Source organism: Pipistrellus kuhlii, unplaced genomic scaffold (assembly GCF_014108245.1).
Source record: "Pipistrellus kuhlii isolate mPipKuh1 unplaced genomic scaffold, mPipKuh1.p scaffold_m20_p_3, whole genome shotgun sequence".
Classification (NCBI taxonomy): Eukaryota; Metazoa; Chordata; class Mammalia; order Chiroptera; family Vespertilionidae; genus Pipistrellus; species Pipistrellus kuhlii.
Genome location: NW_023425529.1, coordinates 99,389,468 through 99,409,342, shown reverse-complemented (window position 1 = coordinate 99,409,342; position 19,875 = coordinate 99,389,468). Strand labels below are relative to the sequence as shown.

Sequence of the window (19,875 nt, the reverse complement as noted above, 5' to 3'; positions counted from 1 at the left end):
CTGATGTGAAACACATCAATTTGTTGCCTCTTGCATGCACCCTCACCAGGGCCCTGGCTGAGGAGGAGCCTGCAACTGAGGTACATGCCCTTGACCTGACTCGGACCTAGGACCCTTTGGTCCACAGGCCAATGTTCTACCCACTGAGAAAAACCAGCTAGGGCCATTTTCTGGCTTTCAGCTAACAACTCCTAAGGCTGGCTTAGGCATATAGACAGAAAGACAATAGCTCATATTATCAAAACCTAGCACTTACGATCTATTTGCTATCATCTTGGGATATTTTCTATCATCAAGCCAATGGAACTATAATTAAAAATACTCATATTAGGAGCTGGAATCAGAGGAAATCTATAAAGATCATTTATCCTTCCCTACCTCTGTGTAGGAAGGACAAAAGAGAGTCTGGCCTAACAACTACTCTCCTGTGTACAGTCCTTCCTTTTTGAGGCTAGTGTGTGACCTCTTCTTTCAAACTATTCTCTTCTATCTTGCGAGTTACTTAACTTCTCTACAGCTCAGTGCACTATTCTATAAAATAAAGATTATAATAGTATACATAGTACACACCTCATAGGAATGTGAGAGGTTAAAATTAATTGATATAAAAGCACTTGGAACATTACTGATTCATAGTAGTGAGAGGAATTAGAAACAGGTTTAGAAAGACAGGGTAAGGGTTGAAAGAAGGGAGGAAATATGGATGTTAACTGTTCGAGCCAGCTAAAACCACAAGAATGCTAGTTTTGTAGGAAAACAGGATGCCATAAGAATGCTTATAAGGACAGGAGGTTACAAGAGATGGGGAGGAAGAGGAAAAAGAGGAGGGGGGCATGAGATGGATTTTAAAATTGTTACTGGACAAAGAAGATAGAAGGAACCAATCAGAGAATGACATAGACAAAGTATGGGTCCATAGCAAATAAAAACCCCTAGACAAATAAACTTCGATGACAACCCATTCTCAGGTCTTCCCCTCGTGGGGAGTTTGTTATTTGCTTATAATAAATTTCCGTACTTTTGCTTAAAACTTCTGCTTTACTGCTTTAGCTAGAATGTTTGTTTTCAGCCTTGGGACTCAGTCTGCAAGGGGTTTTTCTTGGGTCTCTAGCCTGCTGACATTCAAAATGGAACTGACACCATTGGCTCTTCTGGTTCTCAGACCTTCAGACTTGGACTGGAACAAACATATCAGCTCTCCTAGCTCTTCAGCTCACTGACTGCACATCCTTCAGATATCTCAGCCTCTATAGTTATTGGGTGTTATAGTAAATCAATGTGTGAGTGTGAGTGTGTATGTGTACAAAAGAAATATCAAAATATCCAAGCCTGTAGAGAGATTTTGAGTTTATTTGAGCCAACTGATGACAATTGCAGGAAAAAAATTTCAACGGATTGAGAAAATACTCTGAAGAATAGCAATTTTACTGCTTATTTAATACATCAGAATACAAGGAGAAGACATTAAGGGAGGGTTATATAAAATTCATTGGTGGTAGATTAGGGAGGCAGGAAAAGACAAAGCAAGGAAATCTCTGGAACTGGATGAAAAGTAAAATGGAGAGAGACATACTTCTTTTACATTGGTGGGTAGATAACAATTCACATTTATAGCACATAGATGGTATTAGGGGAAGAAGATAACAATGAGGGGTTCTGTGGTCTCAGGTTATAGTGGGCAAAAGTACCCTGAGAGATCTAGAATATAGAAGATTACTCTGACATTCCAAAGGCATGTTATCCTAAATGCAAAAAGGCAATAGAAAAGGCTCAATGAAGGTGAAGACGGAGCTTTGTCAAGGAAGATACTGGTCTAGGACATGACTCTCCACCATGACTCGCTTTTAGTTAAGAATTTTTATGTTCAGACCATTCTTTGTGGTTACTTTCTGTCTCTGAGTTTATAATGCTCACCATGTAAGCCTTTCCTGGGTTTGTCAGGTTTAGTATGTGGCCCCTTATTCATTACACACACACACACACACACACACACACACACACACACATACACGAACACATGTACATATATATTCTGTTGAGCTCTAACATAGAAGCTGTTCTTATCCAAATTTTGTCTAGCTATTACTCTGAAAAGGCAAACTACAACCAACTTAACAGTAATGAGGTAAAACAATCATCTAGATACTTGCTGACAAAACCAATTTTGCTGACCTCTGGTCTAAGGTTACTTTTTAAACTTTAAGCTCCACTTTTTGTCATTCCATTTCTTAAACAAGGCAGAGACTGACTGAAAGCTATTTACCAATTCAATTCCTTGGCCTGAGGGACAGACTCCACCAATTCTATGTGTTTCCAAAATACAAACCAATGAATATATTTGAGACTAAGTAATTCAGGGACAATTTGTTCAAAAAGTGCATTATTTAGACAGTTTCAAATAAGGTCTAATAAATTAAAGGCCATTGGAGGTTCAAAAAATATTAGAATGGATGATAGCTATAAAAACCAATGGCAATCTTTCAAAATCAATAAACAAAAATAAAATGCTATTATTTACCTACATATCAGTAGCTTATATGTCTGTGAATATCTTGTCTTCTGCCAAAGCAAAAACTGTGATGCCCACTCACCACAGATTAAGCCTAATGTCTTCACATTTATTACATTAATTATAAAAGCTTTTCTTTCTAATAATTTAATTTATTGGCTTTTTAATATATAAAATTCCAATGACTGAATTCCAAAATAAAAATGTATTTATCATCCATAAACTTAATACTGTTTATATTTGTTTTTATAAAAGTTTAGCCTTTTGGAAAAACTTAAAGAAATAGATATGGCAAAATAATTTCTTAAAGTATTTTTTTTTTTTGCCCAAATTAAGCTGATTAATAATCACTGCAAATTTTAATGCAATACTAATCATACCCCCAAATTTCCCAGGTTCTTACTAGGTCAATACAAATTGAAATCCAGAAGACTTATTATTCTATCTGTATTCATTTTAAGTCTAAAAGACTTCATTTGCTAATGAAGAGTAAGCTACTAAATAATTTCATAAACCTTTTTTTTCTCCATTGGTCTGTACCCTGTTTTGAAAAAGTCTTTTTAAATGTTATCTGAGAATTATTTTAGTTTAGGAATATAGTTTTTGTTTAGCTTACATACTGGAAATACTGAAGAAAGAAATGCACAATTAGTGTAAAAAGAGAAGATAATATTTTAAGTCATTTCTTCCCAGTTCAAATAAAATTAAGGTTACTAAATGCCAAATTTTATATAAATATATAATAATATCCTACTTTGCTTTCTGAAGGATAGCAAATACAAAAATAGTTTAACATTAAGTTTAATGAGGGCACATGAATTATTAGTTTTAACTGCAAAAATATTAGCCACATTTAGAAAAAAATAAACTATAAGAATATAACTATATTTCTAAAAGCCAGATGAAAGAATACCAATTATTATCCTTATAAGTAGAATACATGCCATAAAACTTATTAAACAGTCAATCTGTAGAAATGAATACATTTAAAAACTACTGGTTAATCCATGGGGAATTTCACATTTGCCTATCAACACAACTGCATCCATCTTGTAAGTATTTGGTATAGGTGATTCATAGCATATCCATCATTTATCTTTCTTCTTTGCTTCATTCTTCTCGAGTTCCTCTGTCTGATCATCCTTCGCCCCCTTCATGTTTACATTTGCTCCCCCTGTTTGGTTTCCCTCCTTTGAATTATCAACTATTTTATAGTCCTCAAGGATTGTATGTCCGGTTTGTTTAGCAGTTTTCTTTACCATTGCTTTGATGCCAATGTTATCAATATTATAGGCAGTTAAACCAACATTGATGGCAGAATCTACTGCATCGTGTGTAGCTTCTCCTGCAGTATGTCCATATCTTTAAAAGAAAGATTAGAGAAAGTACAATGAAATTATAAATATAAATTAAAGACTTCTGAATAGTCACACGATTAGCATTTTATCACTGAAAGTAAAATCAAAGGTTAGGTTTCAATTTAATTAATAACTTAAAACATAGGAAAGAATAAAATCATACTGTATAAGGCGGTATTTTCTCCTTTAGCAAAAATTGTGTGTGAAAACAAATTCTAGATTAACAGAAATTACTGTAATATTGTTTATGTCTTAGCTAGTTTGGCTGAGTGGATAGAGCATTGGCCTGTGGACTGAAGGGTCCCAGGTTCTATTTTGGTTAGAACCCAGTGGAGGAGCATGCAAGAGGCAGCCAATCAATGATTCTCATCATTGATGTTTCTCTCTCTCTCTCTCTCTCCCTTCCTCTCTGAAATCAATTAAAAATTTTTTTTAAATAATTTTAAAAAAGATTGTTTATGTTGAAAATAAAATCTCTATATATAAAAGGCTAAGTGTCCATCTGACCAGTAGCAATGACACATACTGACCACCAGAGCCCAGATGCTCAATGCAGGAGTTGTCACTATGCACACTGTACATTTAAAAATAAATGGCACCACAGACCTGGCATCAACAAACCAACACTCAGCTTCCCCCCAGTGGGACACAGGCCCCGCCACACCCCACCCAGAGTGACACGCCATCAAATCGCAGCCAACACTGCCAAGACTCCATGGCGCAAAATACACCTCATAGCCCAGCCCAGCCTGGAAATTGTCACTGTGAGTGCCGGGTAATGACATCACGTAGGAACGCCCAGCTTCCTCTCCCTAGCAACTAGCCTCCTTGGAGTTTCTTCAACCCAGGAACCCAACTTGCTTTATAGCCAGGTGCAAACATTTTACAGTTTAACCAAATGTCTGTGAAGCATTTTCACATGCCTCATCCCATTTGATCCTCTCAGAAGTCCTGGAATAGGTAGATAGGAGACTTAGTAGAATCCTGTTTTCTTTTTATTAGCCAGAAAACAGAGATTTAGAAAGTTTAGAAACTTGACCTGACTAAAAAGAAGAAATGGAGAAACAAAGATGGCAGCATAGATAAACACCTAAACTGCTGCCTCCCGTAACAATTTCAAAACTAAAACTAAACGACAGAATGAATATCATCCAGGACCACAGGAAAGCTGGCTGAGTGGAAATTCTATAACTAGAAACAAAGAGGAAAGCTCACAGAGATCAGAGCTGCAAAGCACTGAGGTAGGGAAACGTGCGTGTGGAGAGGAAGGACAGCTGAGTGCCTGGATGATGTACTTTGGTGGGAGAGGGAAGCAAGCCCCCGACTGCACTGAACCCCAGTTCCAACTGCATTGAACCCCAGTTTTTGGTGAAAGGCCAGGCTCATACGGGGGGGAATATGGACTGTCAGGTAGAGAGAGAGGCACACGGAGACTTGGAGAGGAAGCCGCGGCGAGCAGGGGTCTGGAGGTGCTCACGTATGAGCGCACGCATGACTGACTGCTGAGGTTGCTGCTAGTTCTCCCTAGTGGAAGGGAGTCAGAAGCTCCTGACTACACTGAATCCCAGTTCCGACTGCACTGAACCCCAGTTCCATGTGAGCCTGGGGGAGTCTGGACTGTCAGACGGAAACTCAGGGAAGCCTGGAAGGCAGAAGTCTGAAGGTGCAAGCCCAAGGGCAAGGCTGACGGGAAGCCACAACCTTCTACACAGCTCTGAGACTCTGCCCCATCCAAGCTGAGCACAGAGGCTTTTGCAATTTTACAAGTCTGGTCCTATCAAGCTATGTCCAGCACAAGTCTCCTGACATAGACACAGCTGATACATATAGCCAATTGTCCTGGAGGTCAATTCCTCCCATAGATACCAACAACAATCAAAACTTAACTACAACAAGGCTGTACACACAGACCACAAAGTGGTGTATCAAGAGTGTCCACCTCAGGTGACTGGGAAGGCTGACCCACTGGGCCATATATAAGGTGACCAGACGTCCTGCTTTTGGCGGGACAGTCCCAATTTTTAACAATTTGTCCCACGTCCCACAGTGTTTTTAAAAAGTCCCAATTTTTGGAAAGATTAAAATCAGGACTTATTTATTTTTAATATATTTTATTAATTTTTTATAGAGAGGAAGAGAGAGGGATAGAGAGCTAGAAACATCGATGAGAAAGAAACATCGACCAGCTGCCTCCTGCGCACCCCTTACCAGGGATGCGCCTGCAACCAATGTACATGCCCTTGACCGGAATCAAACCTGGGACCTTTCAGTCTGCAGACTGACACTCTATCCACTGAGCCAAACTGGTTTTGGCAAAATCGGGACTTTTTTAAAACACTGCGGGACATGGGACAAATTGTTAAAAAGAGGGACTGTCCTGCCAAAAGTGGGACGTCTGGTCACCTTAGCCAAACAGGAAACCTACCACACAAAGCTACCCTACTAACTCAGGGAAGCAATGAAAATATGGAGACAAAGTAACAGATCACAGAAATATTAAAATATTTCTTCTAATTAATTTTCTTTCAATGTGCACGAATCTGTGCACCGGAACACTAGTATGAATTATAATAAAAATTGTTCATTAGTCATTATTTCCTCTTTTTTTTTTTTTTTTTTTTTATCTGTCCCTTCTGGAGATATAAGAAGGCATTTCCATTGAAGCAACTGCAGGACATCTGGAGTCATGATACATATTTTGAGTTCCACCTTAACTAGATTGGTTAAGACATTTCTTTATTTTTAATTGATTTCAGAGAGAAGGATAGAAACATTAATAATTAGAATCATCGATTGGCTGCCTCTTGCACACCCCCTTCTAGGAATCGAGGTGGCAACCTGGTCATGTGACCTAAATGGCAATTGAACCATGACCTTCTGGTTTGTGGGTTGATGATCAGCCAGTGAGCCAGACCAGCCTAGCAAGACTGGTTAAGTCTTTTAAACTATCAGAGTTTGTCTTTAAGCAAAGATTCTACATTACTGTCTCTCCCTCATTTCAGTCCACTGCAACTCACTGGCCTTTCTGCTGTTCTTTCAATCTACTAAGTGCCCCTGTGCCACCTTAGGACTTACGTACTTCCTGGTATTTGCCAAGCCTATTCTCATCCCAGGTATTCAACATGGCTAACTGCCACACCTTCAAGTCAGCTATTATCTTCTCAGTATCAATTTTAAATCTATTTGAAATCGCTATATCCCACTGTCAGCCAATCACCCCCTTAAACTGCTTTGTTCTTTTATAACTTAGCATCTGCTATATATTATAGAATTTATTTATGCCCATTGTTTTTATTGTCTTACTAGAGTATAAACTCCACGAAAAAAGAGATTCTTTGCTTTTTTTCATTAATGTATCCTAAGCACTTAGAACAGCATCTGACATTCAATATTTGTTGAATGAATGAAATAAGCACCTCCTGCCCTATCCATCTCACAGTTTCTTGAGCATTAAATGTATAGCAAAGTACTTGGGAAATTATAAAGCACTGCTATACAAATGTAGTTATTACTGCAATAATAAATATCTGTTGTTTAAAACCATTTCTATGAGAAAATATTATTTGAGATCCTATACAAGGATACGAAAACTTACCCTATTTTATTTTACCATTTACCTTTTTTAAATACCAGACTGTTAAAGCCTTTCTTATTCAGGGGTTTCCCCAAGTACAGGGTTGCTTAAACAAAAAATAACAATAAAAAGATCAAATTATATAATTTTCTCTACAATTAAAGTGCTTTGTGACCTGTATCTGGACATTTTTTACTAATGCCAGATCTGTCTTTTGAACTAACAAAGTCTGGCCTACAACCGGTGCTTTGTGATCCTAACTGGCTTGTTCATGCTTGTTTCAACCTCAGGACTAGGAAAGGGAAATAATCTACCATGCTCCTGAAAGATTCTATTTTGTCCTTAGCCTAATGTTAATTCTAGGAGAACCTACAATCTGTCAAACCTTACATCTATAACAGTCTTGATTAGGGCTTTCTCTCTAGATACTGGACTACAAAAAGCTTCTCGAAATGCTTCCTGCCAGTCCCTGTTGCTTTGCAACCCCAAAGAATTCCACAGGATTTGCTGATCTTGCAGAACACATGAGAACTCTCATTTTCAACCAAGCCTCGGTCACAATACTAACATCAGATGGCAATGTCTAAGGATGAATGAGAACAAAAGGGCAGTGGGAGTTTTAGCAATAGAAGAGTGACCACCAAAAACTCTTGGTTAAGCAGCTTTCTCTTAGGGCAGATCTCTCCATGACTATGAGCTACAATGAAGTGACATGGTAACTTAAACTTTTGAATATTTGGAATGTTCCCTATTCTACCCAATTAGTTTCATACCTCTAAATTCCTGTTCATTTGGAAAAAAAGTGCCAAACTAAGAGTCAGAAAACTAGATTCTAATACTAACTAACCATATGACCTTAGTTAAGTCTTGACCTTTATACACTTTATAAATTTCCTCTTTTTCATAAATGAAATTTGTAAATTTAACATTTAAAATTTCCAGAATACTAAGTATTTAATTATTTTTAAAGACTTTGTAAAGTAGTTCAACAGCTGTGTTTATATTTTAAAAATACATCCTCACCAATCACTTCTGCTTCCCAATAAGCCTCAAAATCAGTATTGCTAAAGGCATCTATTCTTCTTTTCCTTGATAAATAACTGTTCAATGCTTTTCTTCATTTAGATTCAAACTATAATGCTAAAAACTTCAAGAAAACCTTTCTCTGAAAAAATATATAGCTTATTTTTGAAACGTTACTTTTTAAAAAGTTAATTTTAATTAGAGCTTTTAAAATAGATTTTATATACAGAGTACCAGTACCATACCAATTGAAGAATAATAAAAAAAAATATATAAAATATGCTCTAAATAAGTCAATGGGGTTCAATTTATAACTCGAGTGAGATTTTTCTGAACTTTTTCCAGTGCATTCAGTAATGCCTACAAAGAGCACATTGTCAATAATTGTAAATTTCACTATAACAAAATTTTAGTCATAAAAACTTCCAAATAAATCAGCCTAAAATTCAATTTGCATACAAACTTCAAAATTATTCTCAAATATTAACAACCTTAAATAATTAGAAAGTAAATAGCTTCATATTAGGCTATTCACCAAATAAACTAATGGCAGGTGGATTGTGGCCAATTTATGAAGAACCTTGTAAGTGAAGATGAAGAATTTAAACTTTATCTTGAAATCAATGAAAATGGCATGACCAAACTTAAGTTTTGAAAAAATATAACTCAGGTTACATTGTGAATTGTAAGGATTTAAGGAAACAAGCTGTGAACTAGATGAGGTATATTCTAAGGTAGTGGTAATGAGGCTAGAGAAAAGGGATGGATACAAAAAACAACAACAAAAAAGGTTCTAGTGACTGAATGGCTGTAGTGGATATTTTATTGGGACATATAAACCTGAAGACTAAGAGAAAAAGTTAATAAGGACAGAATTGAGAGTTGCTGGCATATAGGTGGTAACTACAGTCATAGGTATAGGTAATATCCAGGAAAAGTATAAAGGATAGGGCATAGAGTAAAACTTAGAACACATATTTAATGAATGAATGTGGAAAACAACAACCCTGGAAAGTAGTTTGATAAGACAAAACTGAAAGGTGAGTGACATGAGAATATACTATTAGGAGATTTGTAAACACCAATCTTAGAAAGCATTAAATGGAGAAAAATCAATTAGGAGAACAGGTTATAGTAAACATGTGATTATATCTTATCCATGAAAAGTTGTGAGGGGGAAATCCAAGATGTAAAAAAGACATGTCTTTCAAATCTACACAGAACACAAAATGAAGGTTAATATGACAGACACACATCAAAATCTGAAGCTAAAATGAAGAACAGACTTAATGATGAGTCAAAATTAATGAAGTGGAATTAAGCAAATGTAAATCTTCATATTCTTAATTTTAGGTACAAATATCAACTGTCCAAAAAATAAGATGAAGATTTAAATTTTAGGAAAAGGAAAACCAAGATGGCGGCCTAGGGTAGACACCCAAATGCAGCCTACCACAACAAATTTGAATTTAGAACTGGAAAACTGGGGAGGCATTGCCCTAAAGCAGCGGATGGCTAGCTGAGAGGAGGCTCTGCCATCTGGGAAGGAGAGAGAAGGCACACTGAACCTCAGGAGCTGTGAAGGTACGGAGAACTGTGCCCAAGAACAGGCGCTGGCTTACTCCCAGCACGCGGAGAGAGGAAGGGCCGGATCGAGATTGCTACTAGCCGACTCCCGGCATGCAGAGAGGGCAGACAGCTAACGAGCAGCTGGCTTTCTTGTTTGAGAGGAAAACAGAATCACCCTATTGCTCTGATAGACGGCCCAGACAGGGAGAGGCCAGACTGAAAGGCCCCAGGTTTGATTCTGGTCAAGGGCATGTACATTGGTTGCAGGCACATCCCCGGTGGGGGGTGTGCAAGAGGCAGCTGGTCGATGTTTCTCTCTCATCGACGTTTCTAGCTCTCTCTCTCCCTTCCCCTCTGTAAAAAATCATATAAAAAAAAAAGAAAAAGAAAGAAAAAAGAAGCAAGAAGATAAGAGAATCCAGAAAGTTGAGGATAGTGTAAGAAACCTCTGGGACAATTTCAATTGAACCAACATCAGAATTATGGGGATCCCAGAAGAAGAGAGAGAGCAAGATACCGAAAATATACTAAAAGAAATAGTGACAGAAAACTTCCCCCACCTGGGGAAAGAAATAGACTTACGAGTCCAGGAAGCCCGCAGAACCCCAAACAAAAGGAATCCAAGGAGGACCACACCAAGACACATCATAATTAAAATTCCAAGAGCAAAAGACAAAGAGAGAATATTAAAAGCAGCAAGAGAGAAACAGGTAGTTACCTATAAAGGAGCACCCATACAATTGTCAGCTGATTTCTCAAAAGAAACCATGCAGGCCAGATGGGAATGGCAAGAAATATTCAAGGTGATGAATAGCAAGAACCTACAGCCAAAAATACTCTACCCAGCAAAGCTATCAGTCAGAATCGAAGGCCAGATAAAGAGCTTCACAAATAAAAAAAAAAGCTAAAGAACTTCATCACCGCCAAACCAGAATTATTTCAATATATGAATTGCTGAAGGGAGTTATTTAGGAAGAGGAAGAAGATGAAGATAAAAATTATGAACAACAAATACGTAACTATCAACAAGTGAATCTAAAAACCAAGGGAATTAAAAAATCTGATGAACAATATTAACTGGTGAATATAATAGAATCAGAGGTATGGAAGGAGAGTGAACTGACGATTCTCGGAGAAAAGGGGAGTGGGGTGTGGGAAAAGACTGAACAAAAACTGTGCACCTATGGATGAGGACAATGGGGGATGGGGAAAGGGCAGAGGTGGGGTGGGAACCTGGTGGAAGGGAGCAATTGAGGGGAGGGAGGAGGGACGTATTTGTAATAATCTGAACAATAAAGATTTTTTTTTTTTTAAATCAATGAAAACATATCCTCCAGTGAGGATAAAAAAATTTAAAAAAAGATTTAGATTTTAAATAAAAGGATCATTTAAAAAATATCAACTTTGATATGGGTCAATAAATAGCTACTAAAAACATATATTCTTTGTCTTGTGTGCTGCATTTATTAAATGCCAAATATGACCAAAACAAGGGTGACAAATCCGACTGTATCAATCTGGAATATTAGATTCAATTCTGGGTTCCATATTTTGAAAAAAATGCCCATAAATAAATGACCTGGAAATCATACTATTATATATATAGAATTATTAAAGGAACTGAGAGTATTTAAAAAAGAAAAATAAGTGAAGGATATAATGATAGTGTTTAAAAATTTGTATAGTTACCAATAGAAAAGAGAAGACTGCTCCTATATAACATGCCAGAGTATATAATATACTAAAGGCCTGGTGCACAAATTCGTGCATTGGTAGGGCCCCTCTGGGTGGCCTGCGGGGATCTGGCCAAAAGCTGAAGTCCAACACTTCCTGCAGCTCCTACCTGCTGCTCCCACTCATTCCAGTCCCACTGAGCTTGCTGCGGACTTGCACCCAATCAGTCCCAATCAGCAGAGGCTCGTGCTGCCCCAGTAGCACTGGCGAGCCATGTGTGTCCTGGATAGCGCTCTTCTGAAGTGAGTGGCCTGCAGAATGAGGCTAAAACTGGTGCTCTGACATTCCCCGAGGGTCCCGGATTGCAAGAGGGAGCAGGCCAGGACTAGGGAGCCCACCAGTGCACAATCAGGCTGCAGAGGGACTGCGGGAGGGCTCCAGGGCATGTCTGGCCCATCCCACTCAGTCCTGGTTGAATGGATCCCAGGAGCAAGCTAACTTACCGGTTGGAGCATCTGCCCCCTAGTGGTCAGTGCACATCATAGGAACTGGCCGACCAGATGACTGTCCCCTGGTGGTTAGTGCATGTCATAGCGAGCAGTTGAGCAGCCTTAGCATATCATTAACATTATTACGCTTTGATTGATTTAACAGTTGACCAGTCACCAGAAGACTGGACACTTAGCATATTAGGCTTTTATTATGTAGGATACAACTGGTTTTGAATCATTTGACATTTGCCAAAAGAGTTACCCACAAGGGATTTAAATTTGCACCATTACCAAGTGCAAATCTAAGGGGAATTTTAATTAAAATTCACTAAACTAATAAAATATTTTACCTTAAAAATGTAACAAATTCTTTACAGGAAAATGTTTTTGCTAAGCTTATTCTTCACAAATGTGTGTTTTATGACAAAATATTATTGAGGGATAAGCAAAAATGAACCTAACTTACTTAAATTATTTTCCTCTAAACAATTTAAAGTGGGGGAAAAGGTGCTAATGTGAATTCAGAAGTTATGTAAAACAGTGATGAATTATTTAGTAGATATTATACTGAAATTAAGTACAGCAGTTTTGAAATTACTTATTGCTTTTCATTGTTCCTGCAAGTCTTCAGGTTCCTAAATGTAAAATAAGACAAGCCGAAACCGGTTTGGCTCAGCGGTAGAGCATCGGTCTGTGGACTGAAAGGTCCCAGGTTCGATTCCGGTCAAGGGCATGTACATTGGTTGCGGGCGCATCCCCGGTGGGGGGTGTGCAAGAGGCAGCTGGTCGATGTTTCTCTCTCATCGATGTTTCTAGCTCTCTATCTCTCTCCCTTCCTCTCTGTAAAAAAATCAATAAAATATATTTTAAATAAATAAATAAATAAATAAATAAATAAATAAATAAATAAATAAGACAAGACGAAACAGGTTTGGCTCAGTGGTAGAGCGTCGGTCTGCAGACTGAAAGGTCCCGGGTTCGATTCTGGTCAAGGGCATGTACCTTGGTTGCGGGCGCATCCCCGGTGGGGGGTGTGCAAGAGGCAGCTGGTCGATGTTTCTCTCTCATCGACGTTTCTAGCTCTCTATCTCTCCCCCTTCCTCTCTGTAAAAAATCAATAAAATATATTTTTAAAAAAATAAGACCAAAGTATTAATGTAACTGACAAAAATAAATAATTTTAATAGTTCCTATACATTTACCAACAAATTTTAAGAGTATAATTAACTATATAGATCCTCAGGTAAACAAACCATTCATAACCAATGAACATGGTCCTGAATCATAATCAAAAGGATAAAAGACATAGAAAATATACTTATCTTAACAGAATCTGCTTCTAAATATGTCTAAACGATGCTGAAACCGGTTTGGCTCAGTGGATAAGCGTCGGTCTGAGGACTGAGAGGTCCCGGGTTAGATTCTGGTCAAGCGCATGTTTCTTGGTTGCGGGCACATCCCCAGTGGGGGGTATGCAGGAGGCAGTTGGTCAATGACTCTCTCTCATCGATGTCTCTGACTCTCTATCCCTCTCTCTTCCTCTCTGTGAAAAATCAATAATATATATATATTTTTTAAATAAATATGTCTAAATGAAACAGATAATCCTCTGTATTGACTTATACCACCAAAAATCAGATTAAGAAAATTAATATAAGACATTTGTTTTTCTCTTAAGTATAAGAAACAGAATTAAGGAAAATTTAAAATAACTACTGGGAGAGTAATTTATTATAGGTAATAAAAATACAAATTTTCTTTTTTATACCATCATCAGTTGGATCAGAGTACAAAAACAGATGCTCACTCTACAAATACTTTTTCATAGTGTAAATTAATAAAAATTCATAAATGTAAATAAATATCAATTACATTTATATTCATACATGTTAATAACTATCACTTTATATAAATAAATGAGGACAGAATTAAATGAGAGAAAAACTAGCTCTTCCAATTCTTCAGTGATAAATATATGGTTTAATATTTGCAGTGATAAATATCTGGTTTAAAATTTAAAAAGAAAATTTCACCCATTCAGCGTGGCTCAGTGATTGAGCACTGACCTGTGAACTAGGACAGTGGTCAGCAAACTCATTATTCAATAGAGCCAAATTTCAACAGTACAATGATTAAATTTCTTTTGAGAGCCAAATTTTTTAAACTTAAACTTCTTCTAACACCACTTCTTCAAAATAGACTCGCCCAGTCCATGGTATTTTTTGGAGAGCCAAACTCAAGGGGCCAAAGAGCCTCATGTGGCTCTCGAGCCGCAGTTTGCCGACCACGGAACTAGGAGATCTTGGTTCAATTCCTGGTTCAATATACCCAGGTTGTGGGCATACAGGAGGCAGCTAATCAATGGTTCTCTCTCATTATTGATGTTTCTCTCTCTCCCATTTCCCTTCCTCTCTGAAATCAATAAAATATATTTAAAAAAAAAAAAACAAATGCCTACTTCTGGGCCAGATTATTGAGTGATAAAATAGTATTCCTTGGATAAAACTCTTTATTCCCTATTTCCCCTCCCATCTTTGCAAGTTTCTATTTAAATCACTAATCTGGTTTATCAGGCCTTTTACTGCTAAGATTAAAGTACCCTTATAGTTAAAAATACATATCTATCTAACTATATGACCATTTATCTACTTTTTTTCATTCCACAAATCTTTGGTGGAAAAGGATTAAAAGAATAGCAATACACATCATAACAGAAATAAATTAGTTCAGAGCCACTGCTAAATATCTTATTCATCGTATTAAATTCTCCTCACATTGCCCAAACCGGTTTGGCTCAGTGGTAGAGCGTAGGTCTGCGGACTGAAAGGTCCCGGGTTCGATTCCGGTCAAGGGCACATACATTGGTTTCAGGCACATCCCTGGTAGGGGGTGTGCAAGAGGCAGCTGGTCAATGTTTCTCTCTCATCGACGTTTCTAGCTCTCTATCCCTCTCTCCTCCTCTCTAAAAAATCAATAAAATATAAAAAATTAAAAAATTAAAAAAATAAATTCTCCTAAGGACCAAAAACACAAAACCAACACCAAAACCTATACTTCTTTAGTTTCGAGAATCCCAAAGCTTTAACAAGGCTCTACTTAATGGTACTTAGGTAAGCATTTTTTTTTTCTATTAAAGTAGGAAATGGACAAAATCAATAAAGTACTTCCTACTTTCTAATATGACTGACTAAATATGTTCTAACAAATGATACTGTTAATCTAAAAATAATTCACTTTGGCCCTAAAAGCACTTCTTACCTTCTCATGGTCTTGCAACAAAAGAAGGAACTATTTTCTAATTAGAGCTGGTCCATCAAAGTAACCTCAGAGGCATAACACAGAGTATTAGTCAAAAGTCAATGCCAGAAGTAGCAAGAAGTGAGCAGGGAGGCTTGAGTTTTATACTTCATCTAAAGAGTCTCAGATCTGCTTTGTATTTTCTTTTCCAATTTTGATAAAACTGACAGTCCGAGAAGATGTGCCAACTTGCTTTATTTCAAAGGTATGCATGTCTCAGAATGAACAAATCAAATCAACTTAGGAAATTAAGTTAGTATTTCCTAAGCCAGTGGTAATGTACTGTTGTGGGAAGGAATCTAAAATACATGCTAGGCATCCCAGCCAGTTTGGGTCAGTGGATAAAGCATTGGTCTGCAGACTGAAGGACTGTGGGTTCAATTCCATTCAAGGGCATGTACCTTGGTTGCAGGCTCGATCCCCTGGCCATGTGAGAGAGGCAACCAATCAATGTGTCTCTCACATTGATGTTTCTCTTTCTCTCCCCCTCACTTCAACACTGTCTAAAAATCAATGAAAAAATGTCCTCAGGTGAGGATTAACAAACAAGCAAAAATATCCTATGTAATCCTATATAATAAAAGGCTAATAGGAAAATTGTCCCCTTGGGAGTTCAACTGACCAGGAGTTTGATCACTCTCTCTAGGTGTGCTGACCATCAGGGGGTGACACAGAATAAAGGAAGGCCCCGGCCTACAGCTGGCAGCCAGGGAAAGGAAGGTCTCTATTGGCCCTGATCGCTGGCCTGGTCTAGGGACCCTAAACGTGCACAAATTTTGTGCACTAGACCTCTAATATATTAATAATAATAATAAATACATTGTAGGCAATGGTGAAAAATAACTCTTAAATACTAAACTTGCATAGATGTCCCACCAAGGACAATGGTACCCTAATGCCATTCTCTGACACAGCATGACAAAGAACACCTGGCTACATCCCAGCTCTACTACTTACTGGGGGTATAATTTTTAACAAGGTATTTAACAGCTCTATGCTTTGGTTTCCTCATCTGTAAAATGGAGATAATAGCATTAAATAATACAGAAAGATTAAATAATACAGGACACATGAAAAGCACTAAGCACAATGTCTGTTACAAAACTATGAATTCGAATGTTGTCAGTGAATAGATAACTACACAAGTAACTAAGAATTGAGAACACCATTATTACTTTTTTCTTTAAAAAACATTAAATATTAAGATATAAACTAATTCAAAACCAAGAAAGCCACTGAGGTCTTTTAGACTAGATTTAATTTTTGTTGATTGCTCTTATACTTATAAAGAATAAAAAGGCAAAATCAGAATATCTTGTTTTAAGTCTCATTTTTAACAAAATCACTAATCAGTTGAGCTTGGGCAAATCATTAACTTCTCTGTCCATGCATCCTTTATAATAAAAGGCTAATATGCAAATAGATCCAACAGTGGAACAACCAAAAAACCGAACAACCAAACAACTGGTCGCTATGATATGTCCGACCACCAGGGGGCGTGCAGGGACCATGGCTCGCATTGGCAGCAAGCAGCAGAGCAGGAACATGGCAGGAGTCAGCAGCGGCGTGATGGTGGAGTAGGTGAGCGGGGGCACCAGAACAAGGCAGAGCACGGGCTGCTGTCATTGGGGCATGCCTCTGGTGGTTACTGAAAATTCTTTGCTGCCGTGCACCACAGTCCTGCCCGGTGCTTGCACCTGCTGCCAGCATTAGCCCCATTTGCACCTGCTGCTGGTGCCCGAGCCACTATACTACTTGTATCCGCTGCCAGCACCTGGCACCGGCCCTGATATCTCAGCACCATCAGAGGGTGCAAGCGGCAGCTGCTGGCCCCAATTGCCTCTCAGGGCTTCTCCACCTCCCCCTGATTCTAAGGGGCAAGTGGGGCTGGCAGCTGCCTCTAGCACCTGCTGCCAGCGCTGGCCTCACTTGCATCCACAGCTGGCACCAGAGCTGCCACTCACACCCACTACTAGCTCCTGGCGCTGATCCTGATTGCTTGGCGCCATCAGCGGGTACAAGTGGCAGCTGCTGCTCAATTACCCCTGAGGGCTTCTCCACCTCCCCCTGATCCTAAGGGGCAATTGGGGCAGCAGCCACCACTTGCACCTGCTGCCAGCGCTGGCCTCACTTGCACCAGAGCTGCCACTCACACCCACTACTAGCTCCTGGCGCCGATCCTGATTGCTTGGCGCCATCAGCAGGGACAAGTGGCAGCTGCTGCCTCAATTACTCCTGAGGGCTTCTCCACCTCCCCCTGATCCTAAGGGGCAATTGGGGCAGCAGCCATCACTTGCACCCACTGCTGGCGTTGGCCTCAATCGCTCCATATCATCAGGGGTATGAAGAGGGCTAGCACCATCGGTGCATGGGAGTGGCAGCAGTGGGAGCAGGGCTGCCAACAGACAAGGGACTAGGGGCCGCGGCAGGAGGGGCCAGGCAGGGGTACAGAGGATGGGCCAAGGCCTGCCCCTGTGCCCACCACAGCCTCACAGCCCACAGTTCCTTTAAAGATGCACAAATCTGTGCACTGGGCCCCTAGTTAATATATGAACCAGAAGACATACAATCTGTCCATTCCAATACAAATGTACAATGGAAGATTCAAATAAGATATACATAAAGAGCTAATATTTACAAGGCACAATAGCTTAATTATAATTTAATTTTCCTATCAAAACTACAAATATCACCCATCAAGAACATGCAGTTAATAAGATATACAAAAATTCCAGGCTTTATAAAAATAATCTATTTTTTTTGCATTAATGATGAACAGATATATTTATATAAAAATTAGTAATGTGCGGCAAAAATCACAGTGATTCTATTATTTGCTAAAAGTATTCTTCTCAAGAAAAATAACAAGTGAAAAAAAAGGTCTCAGATACTTACTAAAAAGAACTACATAATATTTTAACTGTGCAGGATTTTACAAATGCTGTAAGAGATTTAGTCATTAAAATGACAAAATTAGGCCTGGCTGGTGTGCTCAGTGGATGAGCATCTACCTAAAAACAGGAGATAACAATTTGATTCCTGCTCAGGTCATATGTCTGGGTTATAGGCTCAATCCTTGGGTGTGAGGTGTGCAGACAGCAGTCAATCAATGATGCTCTCTCATCATTGATGTTTATATCTCTCTCTCCCTCTTCCTTCCTCTCTGAAATAAATACAAATTAGAAATAAACTTATAAAATTCAACTTATGAAGTTAATATGGCAACCGGCAGAAAAGTAGGGAGTGAGAAAGTGAGAGTGCGATAGAGGAGTGTGTGTGTGTGTGTGTGTGTGTGTGTGTGAGAGAGAGAGAGAGAGAGAGAGAGAGAGAGAGAGAGAGAGAGAGCGAGCGCGCGCGCACGCGAGCGAGCTAGGGACAGTTAGATTCTGAAGGTCTTCCAAGGGGCTGCCAAACCAGGCAGTCTTAGACGGCGGAGCTCCGCTCCCACCGCGGACACTCCAGGGAGGCCAGTGTGGGCACAGAGACCATGCCATCTTGAGAAACAGCTGCTTGAGACTAGGATCCTGGCTTCAGATGCAAACCCAATCTGGTCTCAGATGCAAACCAGGACCCTGCAGCCACTGGGGACAGAGACCTGCAACCACAGCTGCGGACCCACAGACACCAAGAATCCAAACATCCAGGCTGCAGATTTCTGTGAGTCACAGATCCTACCCCCCTCCCTGCAGAATCTCGGGCAGCACCATAGTCACTGATAGATCTGCCCCTCACACGGGCCACAGCGCCTCTACAGGAATTTGAGCCTGGGAGCCCACGGACACAGAGAATCTATTCCCCACAATGCAATTGGGCAACCAAACCTAAAGCCCACGCAGGGTGGCAGTGCCACCTGACTTCTGTTTTCCACAGTGCAGAAGTGGATCTCCTGCCAAAACAGTGTTTCTGTGCAACCCAGTCCCCCAAGCTGACAGGGACCCTAATTCTCCAGGCGGAAGGCAGCACTGAGCACCAGTGACTTCACATAAGGACCAGCGACTCCAATTCTTGGTACATGCACAATAGGGACCCTGATTCTTAGTGAGAGGTCACATGAAGCAACAGAGACTCTGATACTCAATTCTTGGTGCAGGCACAGGGGAACTCTGAATCCTGGCATGCACTAAAGGTCTCTGATTTTCGGTATATGCCAGTGGGGTCTCTTAAGCGTGGTGCAGGTGGGGTTCCTGATTCTAGGTGCGTACACAAGACCACACTGAGCGCTGGTAACACTGACCCTGGGCAGGCCTAGTTCCCACCAACACACAATAGCCACACATTTTAGTGTTGGAGCTCTTCAGGGACACTCACTACACATGGCACAGGCCCATGCAACTCGACAACTGAGACAACACAATCCCCAGAGGGGGGAAAAATGAGGAG

The 19,875-nt window shown here is 39.4% G+C and overlaps 1 protein-coding gene and 1 long non-coding RNA gene across 5 annotated transcripts in view; one reads left to right on the top strand and one right to left on the bottom strand.

Annotated features, from left to right (window-relative positions):
* Positions 1–1,284: 1,284 nt before the first annotated feature.
* Positions 1,285–19,206, top strand: LOC118728726. The gene is made up of 3 exons (XR_004990982.2): positions 1,285–1,300; positions 9,182–9,186; positions 18,865–19,206. It is a non-coding gene; the product is annotated as an uncharacterized LOC118728726 (long non-coding RNA).
* The window catches only part of SPART (spartin), an 80,550-nt gene continuing 62,091 nt past the window's right edge, over positions 1,417–19,875 (bottom strand). For 2 of the 4 annotated variants that reach the window (XM_036455543.2, XM_036455544.2), the window contains exons 9-10: positions 12,804–12,839; positions 1,417–3,871 (exon numbers count right to left, since the gene is read on the bottom strand). In XM_036455543.2, the coding sequence (XP_036311436.1) occupies positions 3,598–3,871; positions 12,804–12,839 (310 nt within the window). In that variant the 3' untranslated portion in view covers positions 1,417–3,597. Of the gene's footprint in view, positions 3,872–12,796; positions 12,840–19,875 lie in introns of all 4 variants that reach the window. The other 2 variants (XM_036455546.2, XM_036455545.2) reach the window with 2 other exon arrangements.